General features: G+C 53.2%; 2 protein-coding genes across 2 annotated transcripts in view; both read right to left on the bottom strand.

Moving 5' to 3' along the window:
• Positions 1–4,672: 4,672 nt before the first annotated feature.
• On the bottom strand, positions 4,673–5,449 carry PRLH (prolactin releasing hormone). Its single transcript, XM_057743875.1, has 2 exons — positions 5,324–5,449; positions 4,673–4,836 (listed from the first exon to the last, which is right to left on the bottom strand). The coding sequence occupies exons 1-2, from the start codon at positions 5,421–5,423 to the stop codon at positions 4,673–4,675; spliced, it is 264 nt and encodes an 87-aa protein (XP_057599858.1). The 5' UTR covers positions 5,424–5,449.
• A 13,315-nt stretch (positions 5,450–18,764) lies between these two features.
• MLPH (melanophilin) overlaps positions 18,765–21,990 on the bottom strand; it is a 43,863-nt gene continuing 40,637 nt past the window's right edge. The window contains exons 15-16 of the mRNA XM_057746909.1: positions 21,764–21,864; positions 18,765–20,267 (exon numbers count right to left, since the gene is read on the bottom strand). Coding sequence (XP_057602892.1) covers positions 20,223–20,267; positions 21,764–21,864 — 146 coding nt within the window. The 3' untranslated portion in view covers positions 18,765–20,222. The remainder of the gene's footprint in view (positions 20,268–21,763; positions 21,865–21,990) is intronic.

A 21,990-nucleotide genomic window follows, 5' to 3' on the forward strand; every position in this document is an offset into this window, starting at 1 on the left:
GAGTGCGATAGCCCCTTTTCCTCTCCTTCTTTCCCATGAGGCAGGTGGGGTTCCACCCTGCACTGGACTCACCTGGGAGCCTCTGCAGGCAGCATCCCTGCACCCACCAAAGACTCTGGTTAAATCCACCTGCAGTGAGGCTTGGGGCCTTGGGAGTTTTGAGCCCTCCTGGTGACCTAATATTCAGACAAGGGGGAGCTCCACCTTGAGGGCAGGGGTTCTGTCTGTCCTTCCTCTCCTGGGGTTCCCGGTGCCTGGTACAATGTCTGGTATATGCCAGGTGCTCAACAAATGTGTCCCATGAGAGGAATGAAGCTGTTTTTACCAGCAGTGTAAAGAAAAAAGGCAGGTTTTCCTAGAAACAGCCTCCACCGCACCCACCACAGACGTTTATTGAGGCCTCTCTCTGTCATTGCTTACCCCACCCGATCTCAGCCTGTCCCGGACTGTGAGGTGGTGGGGGGGGGGGCATGGGTGCGGAGCCCAGAGGGTGATGAGCCCATGGGGTTACAGGTGTTCAGGGCAGAAACTCTTCAGAATAAATGGTCCTCGGGGAGGCTGGTGGGTGAGCTTGCTGTCCTGCCCGCAGCTGGGGAAGATGCTCCAGCCTTTTTCAGGAGCCGGTGTGTGTGTGTGTGTGTGTGCGTGTGTGTGTGTGTGTGTGTGTGTGTGTGTGCGCGCGCGTGCTCATGGTGGAGGCAGGAGGCACAGAGAAGTTGAGAAGCAGCTTCTGGGAGCAACGCTGATGCCCTGCCTGTGGCCGTGACCTTTCCCATCCCCTCTGTTTCTAGTGCCTCCTGCAGCTCCCCTGGAAGACCCCCCTGTGCCTGGAGGGGCTGACTTAGGAATCCATTCTTTTTCTTTTAAGATGTAGTCCTTTTTGGAGGTCTCACTGGCCAAACTTAGGACAATTTGAGCATCAAGAATGATTTGTAAGGTGTTGAAAAAAAACAGGAAAGGAGAAAAAAGGAGAAATATCTCCTTTAGAAGAATCTTACTCATACACGTGGAAGGAATTAGAGAGTCACCATTGTACTACCAATGATGTAACAGTTGATCCCAGCAAGGGTATTCAATGGGGTGTAAATTACTGGCTGTGAGCTCTTTGGGAAAACGACTACTGCTGTGGAGCGCCAGGACCTCTGAAGATCGTGTAGTGAGCACACAGGAAAACCAAGAGATTTTTACAGTCGAGAGATCCTCTCAGTAAAGGGTGAGACTTGACACCTGTCAGGGTGGGGCCTGGACCCCACTGTCAGATATGAGGCAGTAGGACAGACACAGAACATTCGTGCCCTCAGTGATAACCAAGTCCATTCTGCCCCCTGGATCCACTGCTCAGATTACAGGAAATACGGGGTTGGGGGGACAGAACAAGGTAACAGCACCTGGGGGAGCTGTCAACAAGTCACACGTGTGGGTCATTCTACAAGGTAACACAACTGGGCTCTTGTAAAAGTCAATATCGTGACAAATAAGATGATCAGGGACTAATGAGAAATAACCAAGTGTGAACCTGAGTTTAGATTGGATCCTGGCCTCCAAGAAAACAAAAAACAAAAAAAAGGACAACTAAGATTTTCTTGCCTTATTTGGGGATTTTTGATTATGGACTAAAAACTAGATGATATTATGGAATTATTAGAAAATGTTTTAGGCATGGTAATAGTTTTGTGGTTACGTACGAGATTGTCCTTAGTTTGAGGAGAATGATGCTGAAATATCTAGGGGAAATATGATGTCTACAACTCACTTCCAAGAAGCACAGAGAGAGAAGGGGAAGGAGGGAAGAGAGAAAGTATATACAGTGATAATTGTGGAGTAGAAGTGGAGGGTATTAGATGTCATCATGAGCCATGCTGGGACCTGGGACCCTTTGCTGGGACCTGGGACCCTTTGCGGCAGTGCTGCGGTGCTTGCACCTGGACATACCTCTCCTCCAGCAACAAAATACAAAGAAACTATACAGGACTAAAAATAACTATGTGCTTGTGCAGTTGCCAAATTCTGGACCCCAAAGATACAAAGAAACCAACAAACCCAACTGCCACTTTTGAAGAGCCTGGAGCAAAGACAGGGTGTCCGGAGGAAAAGCAGGGCACTGAGCCTGCCCCCTTACACTCAGCACCACCAGAGGGGTGAGCAAAACAACTAAGCCCCGCCTCCAGCCCGACCCCCTGGACACACCCATACCCTCACGCCATGTGAGGAACCAGCTCGCCCTACAGGGGAGCGCTCAAGCAAGGGAAACTATTACTTGTTCTCGCTCCCCTCTCTGCTGCAGCAGGGGCCCCATAAAGCCTTGCCTCGATTTCTTGTCTGGCCTCTAGTTAATGTGCTGTGCTCCAAGGACAAAGAACAAGAGAAACTCAAAGGGCCAATATTGCCAGAACAAATAGCTACAGGACTCCTATCACTCTGTACAATGCAACCATTGCAATGTCCCAAAGCCCTCCCAAGCAGCATGCCATGTCCCTTGCCCATCCCATATAAGGAAAGACATTTGCACCATTTTTCTCCACTCAGCACGCTAAAAGCATACGTACTCTGACCAGTCAGCAGATAACCGCAGGTTCCCTGGCTGTAAAAACAGGCAAGCAACCCATGCTCAGGGTCGACTTTCCCTGGCTACCAGGAAGTCGGCCTGCTGTTCTAACAGTGACTTTCTCTCTAATAAACTCTGTCTTCCTCACGTTCTGCCTTGTGTCTGGAAATTCTCTTCCAACCCTCGCTCGGACCAGACGGTCAATTGCTGTTGCTTGGGGAAAGCCAAGAGCCCTGGTTGGAAACAGTAGTATTTGGAAGAACACCTTCCTTTTCATGGCGGAATAGTAATGCATTGTATGGATGGATCACATGTCGTTATACATTCGTCTAACCATGGGTATTTGGGTTGTTTCTACCTCTTTGGCTGTTGTGAATTGTGCTGCTGTGAACATTCCTGTAGGAGTGTTCATCTGAACACGGGTTCTCAGCCCCTTGGGGTATGTGCCCACAAGTGGGAGGGGCTGTAACAGAGAAGAGCCAGATCTGACTCCAGGTTGGATCTGTTTCTTTGACTTTAACCTTTGCTTCCCGCTGCTTTTGTTCACTAAAGGGATGCTGTCTATACACAATGGCCTGCCTCTGGAAACCCTGCCCCTCTGCCTGAATGTTCAACCAAAGTGCCTTTGTTCAGGGAAGCCTCCTGATCCTGTGCACCTGTGGTTGGCTGCAAGAAAGAAGAAATGAACACATCCCCTCCCTGAGGCTGGCCATTCCAGGGGACAGTTGCAAAACTTACGGCCTTTTTACTTCCTCATCTCCTCCCCCTCTCTGTGCTGTAAAAGAAACTGGCATCCAAACCCCGATAAGATGGTTTTTCAGAGACACTAGTCTGCCATCTTCTTGGTCTGCTGGCTTTCTTACCTCAACACCTCGTCTCTAATTTATTGGCCTGTGGTGCGGTGAGCAGAGTGAGCTTGGACCCTGTAGCAGGGCCGTGGGGTAATTCCATGTTTAACTTTTGAAGAACTGCCCAACTGCTTTCCTGGGCTCTCTGTGCTGCCAGGCCTGGCCTCTGTCCTGTTCCCACGAACACATCCACTCTCCACCCCAGCCCCCCGCTGAGGGAACTGGCTTCTGGCCTCCCTGTGGCTGCTGGGGGAGGGGGGCAGCCCTGGTGCAGCTCCATCTGGGTGGCCAGCTCTGTCTCCTGCAGCTGCCCAGTGCGTGTGACCCACCTTCCTCGATTTAGAGCAGGATGGCTGGGGGCTGGAGTCCTGCGGGCTTGCTCTGTGTCCTGAGCCCTCCTGAGTGTGCACGGACAGAAGGAGTCCTGCGGGCTGGGCAGGTTCCTGAGACCCTGCAGGCACAGTGCATGCAGAGGCCTGACAGGCCCTGAGCTCTGGGTTCAGAAGCAACTGGTTAAACCTGCCTGCCTGCTTCTGGCCCCAGCACTGGGCTGGGGGTGCACTTCAGGGAAGGGATTCATGTTTACAGAGCATCCACACGTGTCAGCCGGTGTGCAGGGGTGTGCCAACCTGAGCTCAGGAACGAGGTGGGGGCTACCATTGCTGGGCTCAGATGTGGGAACTGGGCTCTGAGACATTAGGGGCTGGGCTCAGTTGCCCAGTTAGTGGCCATGTGTTCCCCAATGCCAAAGCCAGTTCCGTCTGAGACAGGACACAGGGACATGCTGGTGTTATTTGAAAGGGATGCAAAGTGGGGTTGAAATACTTGAACCTAGAGTATTGGAAACAAGCAACCCACACTTCTTTTTCTCCCTCGAGTACCAATAGGGAGGCGAGGAGGACTAGGGCAGAGAGAGGGCAGGTCAGGTTGAGGGGCAGGGCTGCCCTCCTCTGGGGCCTCCCGCATGGTGGCCTTGTGCAGTGTGCAGCCTGAGTGGCCATTCAGGGCGGCTTGAGGGGTGGTGGTACAGGCTGTAGTGACCAAGGACATCTCAGTCCCCCTACTCCGTGCTGGGCGCCCTTGGGCAAGTCCAGGAGCCTCTGGGCTCTGAGGGTCTTTCTAGGCTAATGTCCCACGAGGGAAAGCGCCTCCCACTTTGTCCCCACACAGACACGTGTAAACAAGGCCAGCTGCTTTTATTAGGACTGAAGGTAAAGTGGCCCATGGAGGAGGGGAGTGGGGGGCAGGCTCCTGCATTTATTCCTGGTGAGCTGGGCTGTCAGCCACCCTGGGAGGGCTCAACGCCACCTTCCAGGGGGAAGCAGGCTGGCAGGTGCTGGAGGCCAGGCTTCGGTCCATCCCTCAGGGCTGCTCTCCTCCGGCCAAAGCGGCCCACAGGCCGGATTCTGCGGCCTGTGTACCAGGCAGGATTGATGTCAGGGGCTGGAAAGAGTGAGAACAGTGTGTGAATGCTCGTGCCCTGGGGTGTGCAGCCGTGGTTGGAAGGGCCCAGTGCACGTGCTCAGCTCATTGCTGCCCAGCCGCCAGGCCGTGCTGGGACCTACCCACACAGGAGGGGTGCCCAGGGGGCCTGGCCAGGCCATTTCTGGGTTGTGGGGTGGCTCCAGGAAATGGGAATTCAAACTCACACCAGGATAATCTCCCCCTTCCCTCACTGTCCCCACAATCTCATTCTCATGGGCAAAGTGGGCTCAGCCCAGGTCACCCTGGTAGTGAGCGGTGAACCCCTCCAGCAAGTGCTGGGCAGGGGCCCTTGGGAGCAGGTGTCAGGGCCTCTTTGCGGAGGGGTCTGGTGAACCAAAAGCCAAGCCTGCAGCAAGGACGTCACCCCAGCTCAGGAGGTGGCCAGGCCCCCCCTGTGACCCCGGGGTGGAGGGGTAGGGGGCGGGTGAGGGGACCGGACACTCACTGCGGATCTCCATGGAGTGCTGGGGGGCTCGGCTTGCAGCCCCCCGCAGGGCCAGGCCCAGCAGCAGCAGGCACAGCAGCCAGGCCCCCGACGCCTTCATCCCGCTGGGTCCTTGGAGAGGTTCCGTTCGAGCTGGGATCCCACACGGGAGGGCGAGCCTGGGGCAGGAGCAAAGGTGAGCGTGTGTGAGGGCATGTGCGCCCAAAGCTGGGAGCCTCAGATGACACGCGCGCTGGGCGTGTCAGAGTGGATGTGCACGTGTACGTGAGCGTGTGCACGTGAGTGTACGTGTGCATGGGTGTGCACACATGTACAACAGGGCGTGCGTGTGTTTTTGTGCCCATGTGTATGAGAGGGTGTGCATGTGATTACACGCGTGTGCATGCAGCCGTGCTCCGCCGTGCGTTTCTCTGTGCTGCTGGGTGGCAGTGAGCATGGAGGTAGCGGGTGAACCTGGCTCTCCGCACGGTGCCCATGCCCCCGGGGATCCCACTCACTCCTCTGCACAGTGAGCGCTGGATGAGGTGACCACGTGTGTGGCAGCCTCTGCTATGCTCAGTCACGTCTGCACGGACCCTCTCTCCTCAGACAGAACCCGGGTAGTATGTGAGCTGTGGGTGTAGAGAGCTGGGCTGTCTTGGAACTGGCTCCGTCTGTCTGTCTGTCTGTCTGTCTGTCTGTGTCAGGGAACCAGGGGTGTGGGAGGCCTCTGTGCCGCTGTGAGGGTGCACACCTGGCCTCCGCAGGGAGGGTAGAGATGAGCAGGTTGGTGGGGAGCTGCCCGGAGGAGCCAGGGTTGCTGCAGAGGTGCAGGGGGTGCGGCCCAACCTCGGACATGCCTGGGGGCCGGGGCAGAGGGGTGCTGAGCCTGGACCACGCTCAGGGCCCAGGACCCCAGTGCAGGGTTCTTGCCCTCCCTCGGCCCGGCTCCATCCTGACCCGTGCCTGCTGGAGATTGTCAGTCGACAGCCGGGCACTGTGGAAGTGTCATCGTCTTCCATCCTTTCCAAGAGCACTCACCCTCCCCACGCCCCCAGATCCCAGCTGCTGAGTCTCCAGGGTCAACCTGTCACAGGTGGGCCCTGTCCTCACACGGCAGGACAACCCCAGCGCTAGTGGTGGGGTGAGAGGGTGCTGTGGGCACCAGAGGCACCCAGAAAATGCACTTCTCACCCTGCGGGGCTGAGGCCCCAAACAGCATCCACCTTGCAGAACTGGTAACTCCTTCTGCACGTGCCCGCACCTCATAGGGCTGGCTCCTCCCTCCCCCACCCTTGGTACACAGGAACCAGCAGGAGACGCCAGAGAGCCTGTGTGTTTCAGGGAGGGCCCCCCGCTGACCTTGGCTTTCCAGCCTGTCCCTGAGCCCCACAGAAAGCGCTCTCCATCTGAAAGATTTAAAATGCCCACCCCACTGAGCACCGACCCGTTGTACGCTACCAGGTTTTCCTTAAAAAAAAAGATAAAAATAAAAATAAAAAAGAAAGCCCACCGCTTTCTTTTTCAGAGATGGGTTGGGGTGTCACACGCACAGTTGCTGGGGGGGGTCCCACTTAGAGGACGTGGAGGTGCCATCATCAAAGCAGAGTAATAAAGGGATTCCCTGGGGGTCCAGTGCCCGGGTTCAGTCCCTGGTTGGGGAACTAAGATCCCGCAGCCAAAAAACAAATAAAAAGCAGAGTAATAAAGAGATGCGCCCAGAGGTGCTGGGGTGTTTGCTCCTCCCCTTGGGCCTGGGCAGGCACCCTCGCTGGGTGGAGGGTGTCTTAGGAGCACCTGGCACCACCTGATACCAGAGGAAGGACCTGCCTCCTGGGAGCTGGAGGTTTGCCGTCTCCTGGCTGGTGGGATTCCTGGTCTGTACTCCCAGCGGAGTTGTCTGGACGGCTTCACCTTCTGTCCCCACCACGGACAGCCTTGTGCACTGGGGCCCAGGCAGGCAGGGTGGCCCTTGGCGCACAAACGGTGCCCCTTCTGCCCCTGCCAGTGCTGGTCCCAGCTGCAGGACTGACCCCGGACCAGATGGGGAGGGAGGGTTTACAGAGGAGAGGGGTGGAGTGTCAGGGACCCCTGCCGTCTCCAGCGCACTGTGAGGTACTCACCTCGATTCGCGGTTCCAAGGAGGCTGGCGAGCGCTGTGACCCAGAGTGGTGGCCCAGGTGGGAGCCAGCCCACCCCTTTTATAGTCCCGGGAGGAAGCAGCTGACTGTCCATTCCCGCCCACCTCCCTCCCTGGGAGACATCAGGAAAGAGTCGTTTTCTTTTTTTCCTTTTTTTCTTCTGTTTTTTTTAAAAACTCTCATCAGCGATGTGATGTGTCCCTTCCTGGGTTATATAATTTCATTTGGGCTGAGTGGTTTTAAAACACATTAGCTTTCCTTCTTCATGCTTTGGGTGGACTGCAGAGTCAGGCGCCACCGGCCGGGGTGCTCGCAGCCTGGTGATGGCTGACGCAGAGGGGACCCTGCGGCTGCCTCCCTCCTCCTTTGAGTCACAGTTTCCAATGCAAAGGTGAAGGGGCAAGTTACCCGAGGCCATCATAACTGAATGATATCCTTGTAATCCTTCCCAGGCCCCGTCCATCACCTACATGGCTTTTCATAGCTGCATTCATTACATGCAAACCACTTTCATCTTATTTCTATCACTTAAAAATTGTTTTTTCTAGGCTTTTCCAGAATTGTTATAATTACTGTTTAAAGTTTATCATTATTATAAAACAAATACATGTATTTCTATTATAAAATAAATAATAAATTTATTTTTTACTATAAAATCTATTTATATACATTTGGAAAGAATTTAGCATATACAGAAAACTAGAAAAAAAACACCCATCATATCAGGGAATCCAGTCATTTATTACGTGATATATTTCCTTCTCATGGGCTTTGCACCTATTTTCTGGGTAGATTCATCAGATTCATGCATTTTTCAATCTCATTCTTTTAATTTAACAATCATGTCCTCAAGTTGCTAAAAATCTGTATACTTATGCCACATTTATTTATTTACTTTATTTATTTATTGGCTGCGTTGCGTCTTTGTTGCTGGGCACGGGATTTCTCTAGCTGTGGCGAGCCGGGCTACTCTTCGTGGCCATGCACAGGCTTCTCATTGCGATGGCTTCTCTTTGTTGTGGAGCACAGGCTCTAGGTGGGTGGGCTTCGATAGTTGTAGCTCGCGGGCCCTAGAGCACAGGCTCAGTAGTTGTGGCGCATGGGATTAGCTGCTCTGCAGCATGTGGGATCTTCCCGGACCAGGGCTCGAATCCATGTCCCCTGCATTGGCAGGTGGATTCTTAACCACTGCGCCACCACGGAAGTCCCAATACCATTTTAAATAACTGCACGTTGTTCTCCGTTTCACCTGGGCCTCAGAACTGAACTCATTCACTTAATGAATAATCATAGATTGTAGCAAATGTCATCTAAGAGCCTTGAGCATTATTTCAAAGAACCCACCCTGGGGAGGACACCTCCCAGGTTGCTCCCCTTGGACGTGTGCAGGGGCCACGCAGCCCCTCCTGAGCCTCCATCAGACTTCGAGGAAAGTTCCAGAACAGCACCCGGCCCTCAGAAGTTCAGTCACGGGCGTTTCTTCTTCATGCGGCTGCCCATTGCTGGTGATGAAGGTTATGTGGATGGTGGGCTCCCTGAAAGTCTGGAGTCTGGGGGGCACTGGTGAGGGGGTTATATAAGGAGTGTGGGGGGTGGAGGAGGTGCTCAGCTCCTACCCTGGGCAGCAGGCTGAGGCCACTGGGGTGGATTCCGTCAGAATTCCCAGGGGAGCTCAGGGTCAGTGGTGGTCAGAGTGGCTCTTGTGAAGGGTGGTGATGGTGACAGTGGAGAAGCACTGCCATGACGTGTGGTCCTGTCTCCAGGTGGGTCTTCTCCCGGCAGCTGTGTACACAGCACCTGGGCCTCGTGGGGCAGTGGACACTGTGACACCACGGCAGCTGGAGGCAGCTTCCTGGGCACCATCGTGGGAGCGAGCATGTGCGTGTGGTGTGTGTGTGTATGTGTGCGTGAGTGTGTGGTGTGTGTGCGTGCACACGTGGTGTGTGAATGTGTATGTGTGCGTGAGTGTGTGGTGTGTGTGTGTGCACACGTGTGATGTGTGAGTGTATATGTGGTGTGTGAGGGTGTGTGCGTGTAGTGTATGAGTGTGCATGTGCATGAGTGTGTGGGGTAATGAATCCTCCCCTTTCAGCCCAGCAGCTCCATCACGGTGCGGATGAAAGAAACGGTCACAAGTTGAGGTCTGGGGAAGCCGTTCCGCCGTATACGTGAGTGAGTTAACTTGAATTTGATGCTGACTAGAACAGCCTGTCTGTGGCCCACCAAACATACATTGTGCATCTGCTTTAATCGTTAAAGAAAGGGACGCACTGGCCAGAGGTAAAGCATGTCAACGTTGAACAGGAAGATTAAACGCCCCTGTTCCTGGGACGCCAGGGCTGGTCCTGCTTTGATGATAAGACCCCCTCCCAGGCGCCAAGGCCATGCGGACTTGCTGTGAACATGCTGGTCTGGTTTTTAAAATCTTGAAGGAATGTACCCCTAACTTGTTTGATGCTCTTTGTTCTGATAAGACATAAAACTGTGTGGAAACCCTGCTTCTCCGGAGCAGCTTCTCATAGTCATCTGGAGGCTGGCTTCTCTTTAACTAGTCCTAGTACAGACCGTCTATTGATTGCTTTGGTCGGCAGTGCCTGTCCACTCGGGGGCCACCAGCGGGCGGCGTCACAGGCATGTGGCATTGCTCCACCCCTGCCCTGCTGAGTGCGGAGCAGAGAGCTTGGCCCTGCGGACGGGGGGGAATGATGTCCCCTGATGTGGTCTCTGGTGGCAGCCATCAGAGGACCCAGAATTCCTGAGGGGGCACTCTGAGAGCTGGAGCTGTTGTGGCGGCGGCAGGTGGGGCAAATACAAGTGAGATGCTCTACTGCTCCTGCCAGGACCCCGAGCCCCAGGGCGTGCCTGCAAGACGTTATTTATGAGAATGCCACGAGCCAGATCTGGCCCGGGGGCCGCAGTCTGCTGCTCCCTGGTCTGTATCTCTAGCGGCAGTTTACTTATAGCAGGTGTGGGGGATTGGTAGTTCCCACAGGGAGACCTCAGACCTTTGGGGAGAGATGACAGTCTGGCTTCTGGAGCCGCATGTGTGGGGTCGCTGTGAGCCATACATGGATGGATCCAGTGACCCGCTCCCCTGCTGATCCAGCGGAGGGCTTCTCAGCGGGCTCGCTTCACCCCTGACCGGCCAGCACCTGGGACACATGTGACCCTGCTCACTCTTGTGTCTAGAACCATGAGCTGTGGCTGCTGCAGGGCTATAGTCAGAATCCTGGCTGGAGAGGCTGGGGGTGGGGGTGGGGGTGGATGGCCACCTCCTGAAAAGTGTGGTGAGCAGCTCATGGTCAAGAGCGGCTCAGAGAGGTCACAGGGCACGGACGCCCCCAAGCCACCCTGGGCCCTGCCCTTCCCTCCATTCTGAGAGGGTGCTCCAGGTGTACCAGGCTGCTGCAATCGCGTGCTGCTCCTGCACTGGAAGAGTCATGTGGAGGAGACCCCTGTGTCCTCAGCATAGCTAGGAGAACCCCAGTCTTTGGGGTGGACATCACGGATTTGAGATCTTTGAGCTTTCACACTCCCATGGTAGATTAGTGGGCACACAGCCAGCACTCAGTAAGTAGTGTGATGATGGATGGTTTTTATTTTAGCTTTTGGACCATAATGGTGCTCTGGAGGGGGTTGAATAATGTCCCCCCAAGTTCATGTCCATCGGGATCCTCAGATGTGACATTATTTGGTAGTAGGGTCTTTGCAGATGTAATTTGTTAAGATGAGATTGTTCTGGGTTAAAGTGGGCCGTAAATCCAATCACGGGTGTCCTGATGAGAAGAGGACAGTCAGGCAGAGACACACAAGGGAAAAGGCGATGTGTATGCGGAGGCTGAGATGGGAAGGATGCGGCCACAAGCCCAGGCACAACGTCAGGGGCTGCCAGAAGCACCCGAAGCTGGGGAAAAAGCGTGGGACGGTTTCCCCCTCGGAGCCTCCAGAAGGAACCAAGCCTGCTGACACCTTGATTTTGGCCTCCTGAGCTGTGAGAGAATGAGTTTTTGTTGTTCCACATTACCCTGCTCGTGGTCCTTTGTTACGGTGGCCATGGGAAAATATGCAGTGCTCCGTAAGTGTGTCCTAGTGACTGAGGACGTGGTTTTTCTGGCCCTTGTTCTTAGAAGAAACTAGACGCTTTGTGGCTTGGCCTGTGTGTTTCTTAAACATGGGATTCTTCTGGACCCCTGGAAAGACACGGCATAATCGGATGGGAAGGTAGCCTCGGGAATTGTCTGAGTCCTAGCTGTAGACCAGCCCTGGTGAGTGGAGTATTCAGTTATTGGCAAGGCTGTTTCTGATGTAGATGGCTTCTGAAAATCCAAATTCTTGAGAAAATGTTAAAGCGCTCATCTATAAATTAGAAAGCTGTTGTTGAAGTCTGAGTTGTGTGGAAAGTGAGGTCTCTGAGGCCTGAGTGAGAAGAAGTTGCAGCGAGAGGTGGGCAGGCAGCAGTGGGGTCCCTTCCCATGAGCAAGGCGGTGGTCTCTTCAGGTCTTGCTGATGGCTTTCAGTTTCCAGGCTTCAAACGTGATGAGAATGCGAGAAACATCAGACGAGGCTCTTATGTGTGTAGGAGCTGTGTATCAATCAGGGTTCTGCAGAGAACCAGAACCAATAGGGTGTGTGTGTGTGTGTGTGTTCAAGGAGAAAGAGAAAGAGAGAGAGGGATTTTATGGAATAGGCTCACGTGACTTTGGGACTGGCAAGTCTGAAATCCTCAGGGCAGTTGGCAGGCGGGAGACTAGAGAAGAGTTGATTTTCCTGTTCAAGTCCCAAGGCAGTCTGGAGAGTTCCCTCTTCTTTGGGAACCTCAGTTTTTTTCCCCTTAAGGGCTTCAACTGATTAGACGAGGCCCACCCACGTTATGGAGGATCCAAATCTGATGATGTAACTGTTAATCTCATCTGAAAATCACCTTCACAACAACATCTAGACTGATGCTTGACCAAACATCTGGGCACCGGAGCCACGCCAAGTTGACACATAAAATTAACCATCACAGACTGCTGTGTTTGTGGTGATATAGCAAAGTGCTACTTTCTCCAGTGTGACTATTTCCTTGGGATTCTGAGCCTAGGTGCCATAGAACTGCGGGTGTGGACGGACTTGAGGGGTTGGCTTGTGTATTTACCCACAAGCCGGCCTCTGGGCAGGCTTTGCAGTAGGTGTTTTTAGGGGAATCTGGCAGCAGAAGATTCCTTGGGCTGGCTCTTTCCCGAGAGGCCATAGCTGTCAGGTAACTTCCGGGATGGACGTCACCTACTTACCTGTAAATTAATGTGCGAGAGTTTTAGCTGAACGTTAATATATGAATGGCTGTTAGGAGGAATTAGCAAGTTTGCTGGTTGAGAGAGGATTCTGACTTTTTCTTTTCATTTTTTAGCGTATCTATCTTTTCTGTTTTCTTCCCAATAAAGCATAAAGACATCTCATAGGTAATAAAAGTCCTCTATAAAAATAACTCTGGAGATAATGGGCATTGCGAGTATGTGGAAAGATGACTTGGCTCTGGCCAGCGAGCTGAAGGCACAGTGCCTGGGCGGCAGAGGCCAAGCCCTGCGACTCCCAGCGCGCCTTTGCGGATGGGCTATCAGGCCCCCAGCAAAGCAGCTTCTTCCTCGCAGCGCTGCTGAGAAGGGAAAGTCCTTGGAACTTTCTGAAATGAAGTTTTGGTATAAAATTGCGGAATTGCAGCACTTCAGCTCGTGGTTGGCTTGAAGCTGATGAGACCTGGGAGGTGACCTGTGAAGTCACACTCTTCCTTAGTGACTTGCAGGGGGCCGGGCATCCTTCGGGGACCTGGGTGCTGGATGCTCGTTTACCCGAGCAGAGTGATTTGTGCGGCTCACTCAGAGCCTGCCTTTAACTGTGAAGGGTCTTTGGGAGACTCCTGCATTCAACTCCTCGCTGAAAGCTTTTTCTCTTTTCCACGTTAAGGAGAATACGGAGAATAAAACTCCGGAGAAATATTGTAAATATTGTCTCTCATGCCCACCAGAGTCACAGTGAAGCCACCGGCTTCTCTTGCGCCCTGGTTGGAAGCAGGGGTCCGACTCTCTGTGCACCAGGACCGCGGGTCCCTGACCTGTGTTCCGCTTCCAGGAGAGATGTCTCTGGAATGGCCACCTGCTAGAAGAAGGAACTCTGGAGAATTCTCTCAAATAGTGGAATTTACAAAGAATATTGGAAATTATATGAAAAATCCCCTCTATTAGTTGCCTTGAGGGAGCCAGAAACACAGCTGTTAGTGTGGCTCCTACGTCTCCTGAAGACACAGGGGTGCCTGTCGCCCAGCAAAGCACTTTGGAGTTGAACCTTTTTTTTTTAACTGCAGTATAGCTGATTTACAATATTGTGTTAGTTTCAGGTGTAAAGTGTTTAAGCTATCATCTATCTATCTATCTATCTATCATCTATCTACCATCATTATCTCTATCTATCTTCTTTTCCATTATAGGTTATTACAAGATATTGAATATGGTTCCCTGTGCTATACAGTAAGTCCTTATTGTTTACCTATTTCATGTATAGTAGTGTGTGTCTGTTAATCCCAAACTCCTAATTTATCCCTCCCCTCCTTCCCTTTGGTAACCATAAATTTGTTTTCCATGTCTGTGAGTCCGTTTCTGCTTTGTAAATAAGTTCATTTGTATCATATTTTAGATTCCACATAGAAGTGATATCACATGATATTTGTCTTTCTCTGTGTGACTTTACTTAGTATGATAATCTCTAGGTCCATCCGTGTTGCTGAAAGTGACATTATTTCATTCTTTTTATGACTGAGTAATTTTCCATTGTGTATATGTACCATATCTTCTTTATCCATTCATCTGTCAATGGACCTTTAGGCTGACTGCGCATCTTGGCTATTGTAAATAGTGCTGCTGTGAACGTTGGGGTGCATGTACCTTTTCGAATTAGAGTTTTTGTCTTTTCCAGATATATGCCCAGGAGTGGGATTGCTGGATCACGTGGTAACTCTAATTTTAGTTTTTTTTAAGGAACCTCCATACTGTTCTCCACAGTGTCTGCCTTTACATTCCCACCAACAGTGTAGGAGGGTTCCCTTTTCGCAGCATCCTCTCCAGCATTCATTGTATGTAGATGTTTTGATGATGGCCATTCTGACGGGTGTGAGGTGATACCTCATTGTAGTTTTGACTTGAATTTCTCTAATAACTAGTGATGTTGAGCATCCTTTCATATGTTTATCAGTCATCTTTATGCCTTCTTTGGAGAATGTCTATTTAGGTCTTTTGCCCATTTTTGGATTGGGTTGTGAACCTTGGTTTTGGGTGGGAGATTGGAGAATAACTCAGGAAGTGTCCTAGTCAGAGAAGGCAGGAGACACTTTGCTGTGTCAGCTTTTGGGGACATGGGCTTGGTTCTTGTCTCTCTGCTCGTTTGACTCCAAAGGAAGCCCCCCGCCCCCATCCCGGGGTTGGAGCCTCTGGGCTCTGTCTGGACCGAGCCAAAGAGCGTCACCCATCGCGAAGCCAGCGGGCAGCTTGGGAGTGCTTTGGAATTATCGTCTCCCTCACTCTGCCTGGTGAATTGCCGTCCTGCTCTGCCTTGTCACTCTCATTGTCAGCACGTCTGCTGTCTCTTGGGAGACGGGGGTTGAGCCAGGCGCACTGCCCATCCTCAGGTCCGTACAGCAGAAGCTCTAGGGAACCCCATCCAGGTGGGTCCTGGCCAGAGACCCCTTAGCCCCTGGAGAAGCTGGCGCCAGCAGGGCTCCAAGGTGTGCTCAGAACCTTCCACCCGATCTTTCCCCGTCACCTTTCAATCCTTGGTCCTTTGCATATACATGTTTACATACGTTATATATGTCATTTAAATTCTACTTCTTATATTATCTTAGTTTTTCATTTAATTTTTCAATAGTATCTATGAACATGGCAAATACCACCCCTGGCCTGCTCTTACCCCAAACCCTGTAGCTTATACACGGGGGCCAGAAAGAAACCACCACCAACCCCGAGACAGCCTGGATTGGGGGTGAAAAGTCGAAAGGGTGAATAAGTGTTCTCTCAAGTGGCTGCTGGAGCTGGGGGGGTGAGGCTGCCCTGAGGAGGGTCCCGAAGGACTGAGGACTCATGGTGAGCGCTCCCAGTCATGTAACGATGCCCTGGGGAGGGCACCGAGGGCAGGGGGGCGGTGTGCAATTTACTGGACATCCTCAAATGGCAGAAAAAGCACCGCCTTTGGCGTTCCTGTAGGTCTGAGTCTGAATCTGCCTTCATGCTCCTAGCCTGGGCAAATCTCATGACTTTTGTGGAGTTTCCACTTTTTCATTCAGCAGGCAAGCGGACGACACCCACCCCGCAGGGCTGTCGTGTGGGTTGGTGATCGTGACCCTGTTCCTGGCTTGGGGTCTGCATATGGTCACGTCTTTAACTTTTCTGATTACTCTTTCATGTGTCCACCATTGTTTATCAGGATCCCTCCCGCATCCCAGAGAAAACAAGAACTCCGGGGTTCGCTCAGCCTAAAAAGGTCAGCCTTGCTTCTGAGGGCCAAGTGTGGGGGGGACACGCCTGTGGCTGCCGTCACTGATGTCCCTATCGAGAACCTGCAGTCTGGTGGCTGTGTGTGCCCTTCTGGGGCGGTGGTCAGGCGGCTGCGGACCGCGCAGGGGAGGGCTGCCTTGACCCTGGGCTCCTGTCACTGCTCAGCGAGGTCACACGCACAGCTCTTGTTCCTGAAGCATTTCCACTGCATCCCAGTGCTGGACATCTGGTCACGGATGCTCGCTGCCCTGGCACCGGCCTCCTCCCCGCCTCCTTCCCTAAACTGGCACTACTGGAAGTTCCCTTGCACAGAGTGGGTCCTCTGGCCTAGAGTGGGGCGGTGAGCGCCTCTCCCACTATTGGGAGAGGGAAGGAAAGAACTCGAGGGAACTTTCCATGAAGGTGGGGCTGGGGGAAAAGGCCCAGCAGGCAATGCCACTGGGCGGGAATGGGGGAGGGGGTGCCCATGCCTACCCCCTCAGGGGTATGTGTGAGCCAGGCCAGGCTGTGGGCAGCACTCTCTGGTCTCTGCGGAGGCTGAGCCCTGACAGGCAGGGGGCCCGTCCTCTTTGCTCCATGCTCTCTTTTGGGGTCTCTGGAAGGGGGCTCCACAGACTGGTTTCTGGAAATGTATAGATTTCCTAATGTCACTCTAGTGGGTTGAATGGTGGCTCCTGAAACTTACATCCCCATCCCAACCCCTAGAACCTGAGAGTGTGGCCTTATTTGGAACAGGGGCTTTGTTCATCTAATGGGGGCAAAGAGCTCCAGATGAGGGGATTATTCTAGAGAATCCAGCTGGGCCCTAAATCCAATGACAAGTGTCCTTGTAAGAGATAGGCAGAGACAGACAGACAGGAAAGGAGAGGACACAGAGAAAAAGACTGGTGGAGGCAGAGGTTGGAGGGAGGCGGCCACAAGTCGTGGAAGGCTGGAGCTGCCAGAACCTGGAAGAGGCGAAGGATGGAGTCTCTTCTGGAGCTTCTGCAGGGAGTGCGCCCTGCACAGACCTTGATTTTGGACTTCCGGCCTCTGTGAGAGAATATGTTTCTGTTGTTTTAGGAATCCCAGTGTGTAGTAATCTGTTCAGCCGCAGGGCCCCGAGGTTGGGCTGTGCTCACGCCCGATTCCAAGACACGATGTATTTGGTTTTTGCCAAGATGGTGAGTTAATGTGAGGTGCTGCCTCCTTTCACCAAAGCCTGCAGAAACTATAAAGCAAGAGGACAAACAAGCTCAGGTTTTGAGAAGGGCCCTCAGGGAGGCCGAGAGCTTGGTTTGGAAGGTTTGGGGAGGTGGTGGCAGCGGCCTCGGGGGAGGGAGGCTGGGTGGCCCCCAGAGGATGAAGGAGGCAAACGTCGTGTGGTCCTTCCACCCTGCTCAGCGCGCCTGGGGATGACCCTTGCCAGCCCTGCTGTAAAGGTCAGTGACACGGGCCTAGACCAGGGGTCAGCACAGAGTTTCCATAAAGAGCCAGGCAGTAAATATTCAGCTCTGGTTTTGTGGCACAAAAGCAACCACAGACACAAGGAAACATATGGACATGGCCAGATTCGCTGACCTGGCCTGGACCGTGGGGCGGGCAGCCTCCGGAGGGAGCCAGGACAGAGGGGCTTTGGAGAAAGGAGGAGCGCTGAGCCCGCTGACCCGCCTGGACATCGTCCCTGCAGGCTGACAGGGCTGTGGACCCCGGGCTGGGGAGCTGCCTCCTCTCAAGGTTCCCAGGGGCTCAAAGGAGAAAGCAAAGGGGGCCAGCAGTGGGGTTCGTGGTGACCCTCTTGACTGCCCCAGGTGTGGCTGAAAAAGCAGCCAGTACTCCCAGGGGACGTGAGTCCGCAAGTCACAACGATGGTCTCAAGAGAACGATAGCACACTGGACCACACGTAACACTGGAAACAAGAGCACAGCATCCGTGCCACACAACAGGTTGTAAAATAAACATGACGAAGGTACTGAGGTAAGAGCGGGTGTGAGGCATGTGAAACCAGGTCTGACATCCTGGAAATAACCAAGTGGATGTCTTTGACATAAAAATACACTTCAAATAAGGGACACTGCTGCTGATGGGATGGAAGGGTGGAGGCGTACGTGGAAGGCAGAGCAGCTAGGTTTCCGCGACAGAATGTGGGGTTAAAGAGAGGGTAAAGCCTTGGCTGGAGCCCCGGGGAAGACGAAGCTGACCTGAGTGGGCACAGCAGGGTTTGGGGGTAAGATCGGAGTTCAGTAGGATGGGCTGACTTTGAGATGCTGGAGGAAGAGGCAGCTGGTCTGAGGTGGGGACCTTGGGGTGTCTGGGTGGCAATGCAGCCACAGGTGCCTAAAGCTGGGGAGGCCCCCGGGGATGGAGAGAGGATTCGGCATCCAGGGGCTGGAAGGGGCTGAGGAACCAGTGCAGGAGCTGGAGGGAGGGTCACATCCTTGGCACCCGGCCGCTGCGCCCAGATGAGCGCAGATTCCTGGCCTGTGCCCGCCATCAGGTGCCTCTGCAGTGCTGCTGAGGGAGTGATGAGAGTGTAGCCCTGACCCTAATCAGAGACCCCAGCGAGGGGTCTTTTGAAACAGGGACCAGTGTGTTTCCAGGTTGGAAGCTCTCTGAACTCAAGTTAGCAGCGGAGCTAAGTGGCCACTAAGGTTCCAGGCACGAGGCCTCACGTGCCTGTTACATCACATCCAGGGCAGTGTTGTGGGCCAGCCAGCACTCCTTTTCCCTGACGCTAGGAACTCACGGTGACCTTAGTATACTGTATGAATAAGGAGGGGTGTACATCAAAAGGAAATGATCCTCTTTTGCTTATAGGAATCTTTTAATCATTTTCAGCATTGAATCAGGACCTGAGAAGGAGTATCGGATCCGTCTTTCCCACAAATGCCAGCACAACCTGAAGCCTAGTCTTTCGGATCAACTCAGATGCTGATTCTGAAAAGTGCACTGGAGCTGTGAGGGCCCCTGTCGCCCACGTGGTCTCTGCGGTGACTGTGATGCTACAGACTCAGTGGAAATGCCAACGGAGCTTGGGGTGCAGAATCTGTAACCTGTGGGTGGGGCTGTGTCCACAGTCAGGTGGCAAGAAAGTCTTAGTAGCAAAGGTATCATTTATTCACCTTCTTCTGTCAGTTACCATTGAACACAAACACCAAGCCACTCGAGACATGAAAGTTAAACCTGACCCTAAGTAGCTTTGGAAAGTCTCAGAGGATCACAAGGGAGCTTCCAGCCCAGGGAGGCTGCCTTACGCTTGGGGCTCTGTTCCCTTCTCTGCAACATGGGCTGTTCTGAGGACTAAATAAACTGGTCCTCGTGAAGCACACAGCCACGCTCGGGGAAGGGGGACGTGGTTACTGTGCGCAAGGCAGCAGAGGGTCCCAGTGGGCTCCCCTTAAAGCCGATGAGCCGCACAGACACCCAGGTGTAACCCTGACTCCCAGACTGTCTGAGGTGAAGGAGGACTTGGAGCTCATCTGCAGACCGACGGCAAGTGGCCAGCAGGCATCACTCATTGGTCCCTCATCCCACTGGATTCCACCATAGTGAGTGGCAGTGCCAGACCGGACCCCAGTCTTCTGCCCATCCAAAGCTCCACCAGTGCCTCCCAGCATGTGGTCTGCACCTGCATCTGGGCTTTGAGCAAATGCTCACTCGCTCCCACTTGCATGCTCTGTCCTCGACCACAGCATCCTTTCTCCCAGCCTGTGAGGCACAGGTGAACTTGCAGACTAGGGGTGTGTGTGTGTAAGGAGATGTGGGGTCTATCCCTCCCTATTATTCAGATGGATGTGAACTCAGTCACTTGTCCTGACGTCCAGTGGCACCCATACACCTGCCCACCCTCCCACAGACACAGTCAGGAGGATACAGGTGGCCGGTGCTGTCGCTGAGTCATCCCTTTTCCGTTTCGGTCATGAAAACTGCATGAGAAAGCCAGCAGTGAAAGAGGTAAAAAACAATTACTGAAAAAATATCTTCTTTGTGTTCTTTAAAAAGCTTAAACCACACTGCCCTAAAGGAAAGACGTATCAGCTTAGATGTTTCTCAAGGATCAGATCAGGTGAGTCGGGGTGGCCCTGGAGGTCGTCAATGAACTTGGGTGAAGAGCTGAGAACCATCGTCAGCTTGTGGGTGGGCTTCCAACATGGGCAGGGTTTCTTCTCGTTCCTCCGCTGGACTGTGTGCAGCGGAAAGTGTGGGGCAGGTGAAGGGACGCGGTGGCCAAGGTGGAGGGAAAGAAGGGCCGGGGCTGCTCTGTCGCTCTGTCCGGTTCAGACGAACCTCTCCTTTAAGGGCTGGTGGGTCATCACAGGTTTCTGTGAAGCACAAACATGCGGGGACACATCAGCACACTGATGCACGCGCATCCACACACATTCAGGCATGGGCACAGAAACACACGGGAGAGCACAGAGGAGCATATACACACAGGTGTGCACACAGATAGACATGCACTTAGATATATGTGTGTGTGCATAAAACACACATGGGCACACACGTACACACACACACACGGGAGGGCACACAGCTGCACACACAAACACATGGACCCACTGGTCAGAAGGCATCAGTCAACCCCTTGCTGGGTTTTTTCATTCAATTTTTCTCTGCCTCTGTTTCCCCAGCTATGAATCTGGGTCAATGACACTGGGCCTCATCAAATGGGCTGTAAAGACGGAAAGTATTTGACAATTTAAAGCTCTGAAACACGGAAGGTGTGTTCTAATTCGAAAGCATTTAGATTTTCAAGCCTAGTGATTTCTTATTGCTAGCCATCAGTCACCCCCTGGGGATGGCCACGCTCTGGCCATGGTTCAGGAGGTCTCTTCTGGGCTCAGGTGGGGCCTGGCAGGGAGCCTCTGCCCTTCGGCTGGGTGGCCTAACACTGGCTGTACCGGACACGTGTGCCCCACCTCCCTGTCTGCCGACACAGGGTTCGCACACAATCACCAGCAATGACGACTGTGAGATACTTTGAAATCCTGTTTAAAAATGGAGTTTGTGGAAAGAACAGAGCAGTCACTCTGTCTTCCTGGACAGCCAAGCCATCGGTTTAGACTCTTGTAACTGGTATGAAGTCAGAACAACTGCTGGGTGGTCGCAGCTGGCAGGTGGGATGTGGGCGTGGACAGCTGTGGGGATAGGGTGAGTTCGGACCCTGATCGTGGCCGCTGAGCCCTTGTGCCCAGCCCTGGGGAGTGGGCATGACTTTGTGGTTCCTAGAGGTCTTGTGCTGTTGCAGCACCATGCGTGTGAAGTGCTGCAGGGGCTCCAGGCAGGTGGCACCCGTGTCAGAAAACCCAGTGCTCTCACAAGGCTCTCACGAGGCTGGAAACACCACAGACCATGGTGTCGGAGAAGAGTCTGCAAGATACACTTGTGTAGGAACCAAGGCCATGACCCCTCCGGTCCAACCTGATGTTCCCTGGGCTTTGGGAGGAACTGCAAGCTCCTTCTGCAGAGAGCCCTCTCCCACAGAAGTCGGGGGACAGCCTTGACACCGGCACCTGCACAGGTGGTTCAGCGGAATGACCTTTGCGGCGCTGAGCAGAGAGTCCTCACTGCCTCATGGGCTGTCCTGGTCCCCAGGTGTCCTCAGTGCCTCATGGGCTGTCCCTGTCCCCAAGGGCGAGGTGACCCTATCACTAGTACACTCTGGTACCTTTAAGAAAGGTTCTCGATTTTCTTTTAGATCTTTTTCTGATTTTACTTTTCTTGTTAGTTTATCCCAATTCTTTACTCTGAAGACTTAATATGTCAACCTGACAGGTCACAGAATTTTAAAGTCCCTCAGTAAACGGAGAAAACTTACCGCAAAGCTGTGGTTGGCGGTTCCCTTCCTGCCGTTGGGGTTTCTCTGAGTCAGGGATCCGCGGTACATGGATTTCCGATCGAAGGAGTCGTCATCTTTGTCTTTGGGTAAAATAGAAGGGGGCTGCTTATTAATTACAAGCTTACCCCAAACAAGTGTCTTTGCCTCCTAAGAAATTTTAAAAGGAGCATAGAAACAAATGCACCATCCAGGACGAAGTTGATGTC

The sequence above is a fragment of the Hippopotamus amphibius genome, chromosome 8 (genome assembly GCF_030028045.1).
Source record: "Hippopotamus amphibius kiboko isolate mHipAmp2 chromosome 8, mHipAmp2.hap2, whole genome shotgun sequence".
In the NCBI taxonomy this organism is placed as follows: Eukaryota; Metazoa; Chordata; class Mammalia; order Artiodactyla; family Hippopotamidae; genus Hippopotamus; species Hippopotamus amphibius.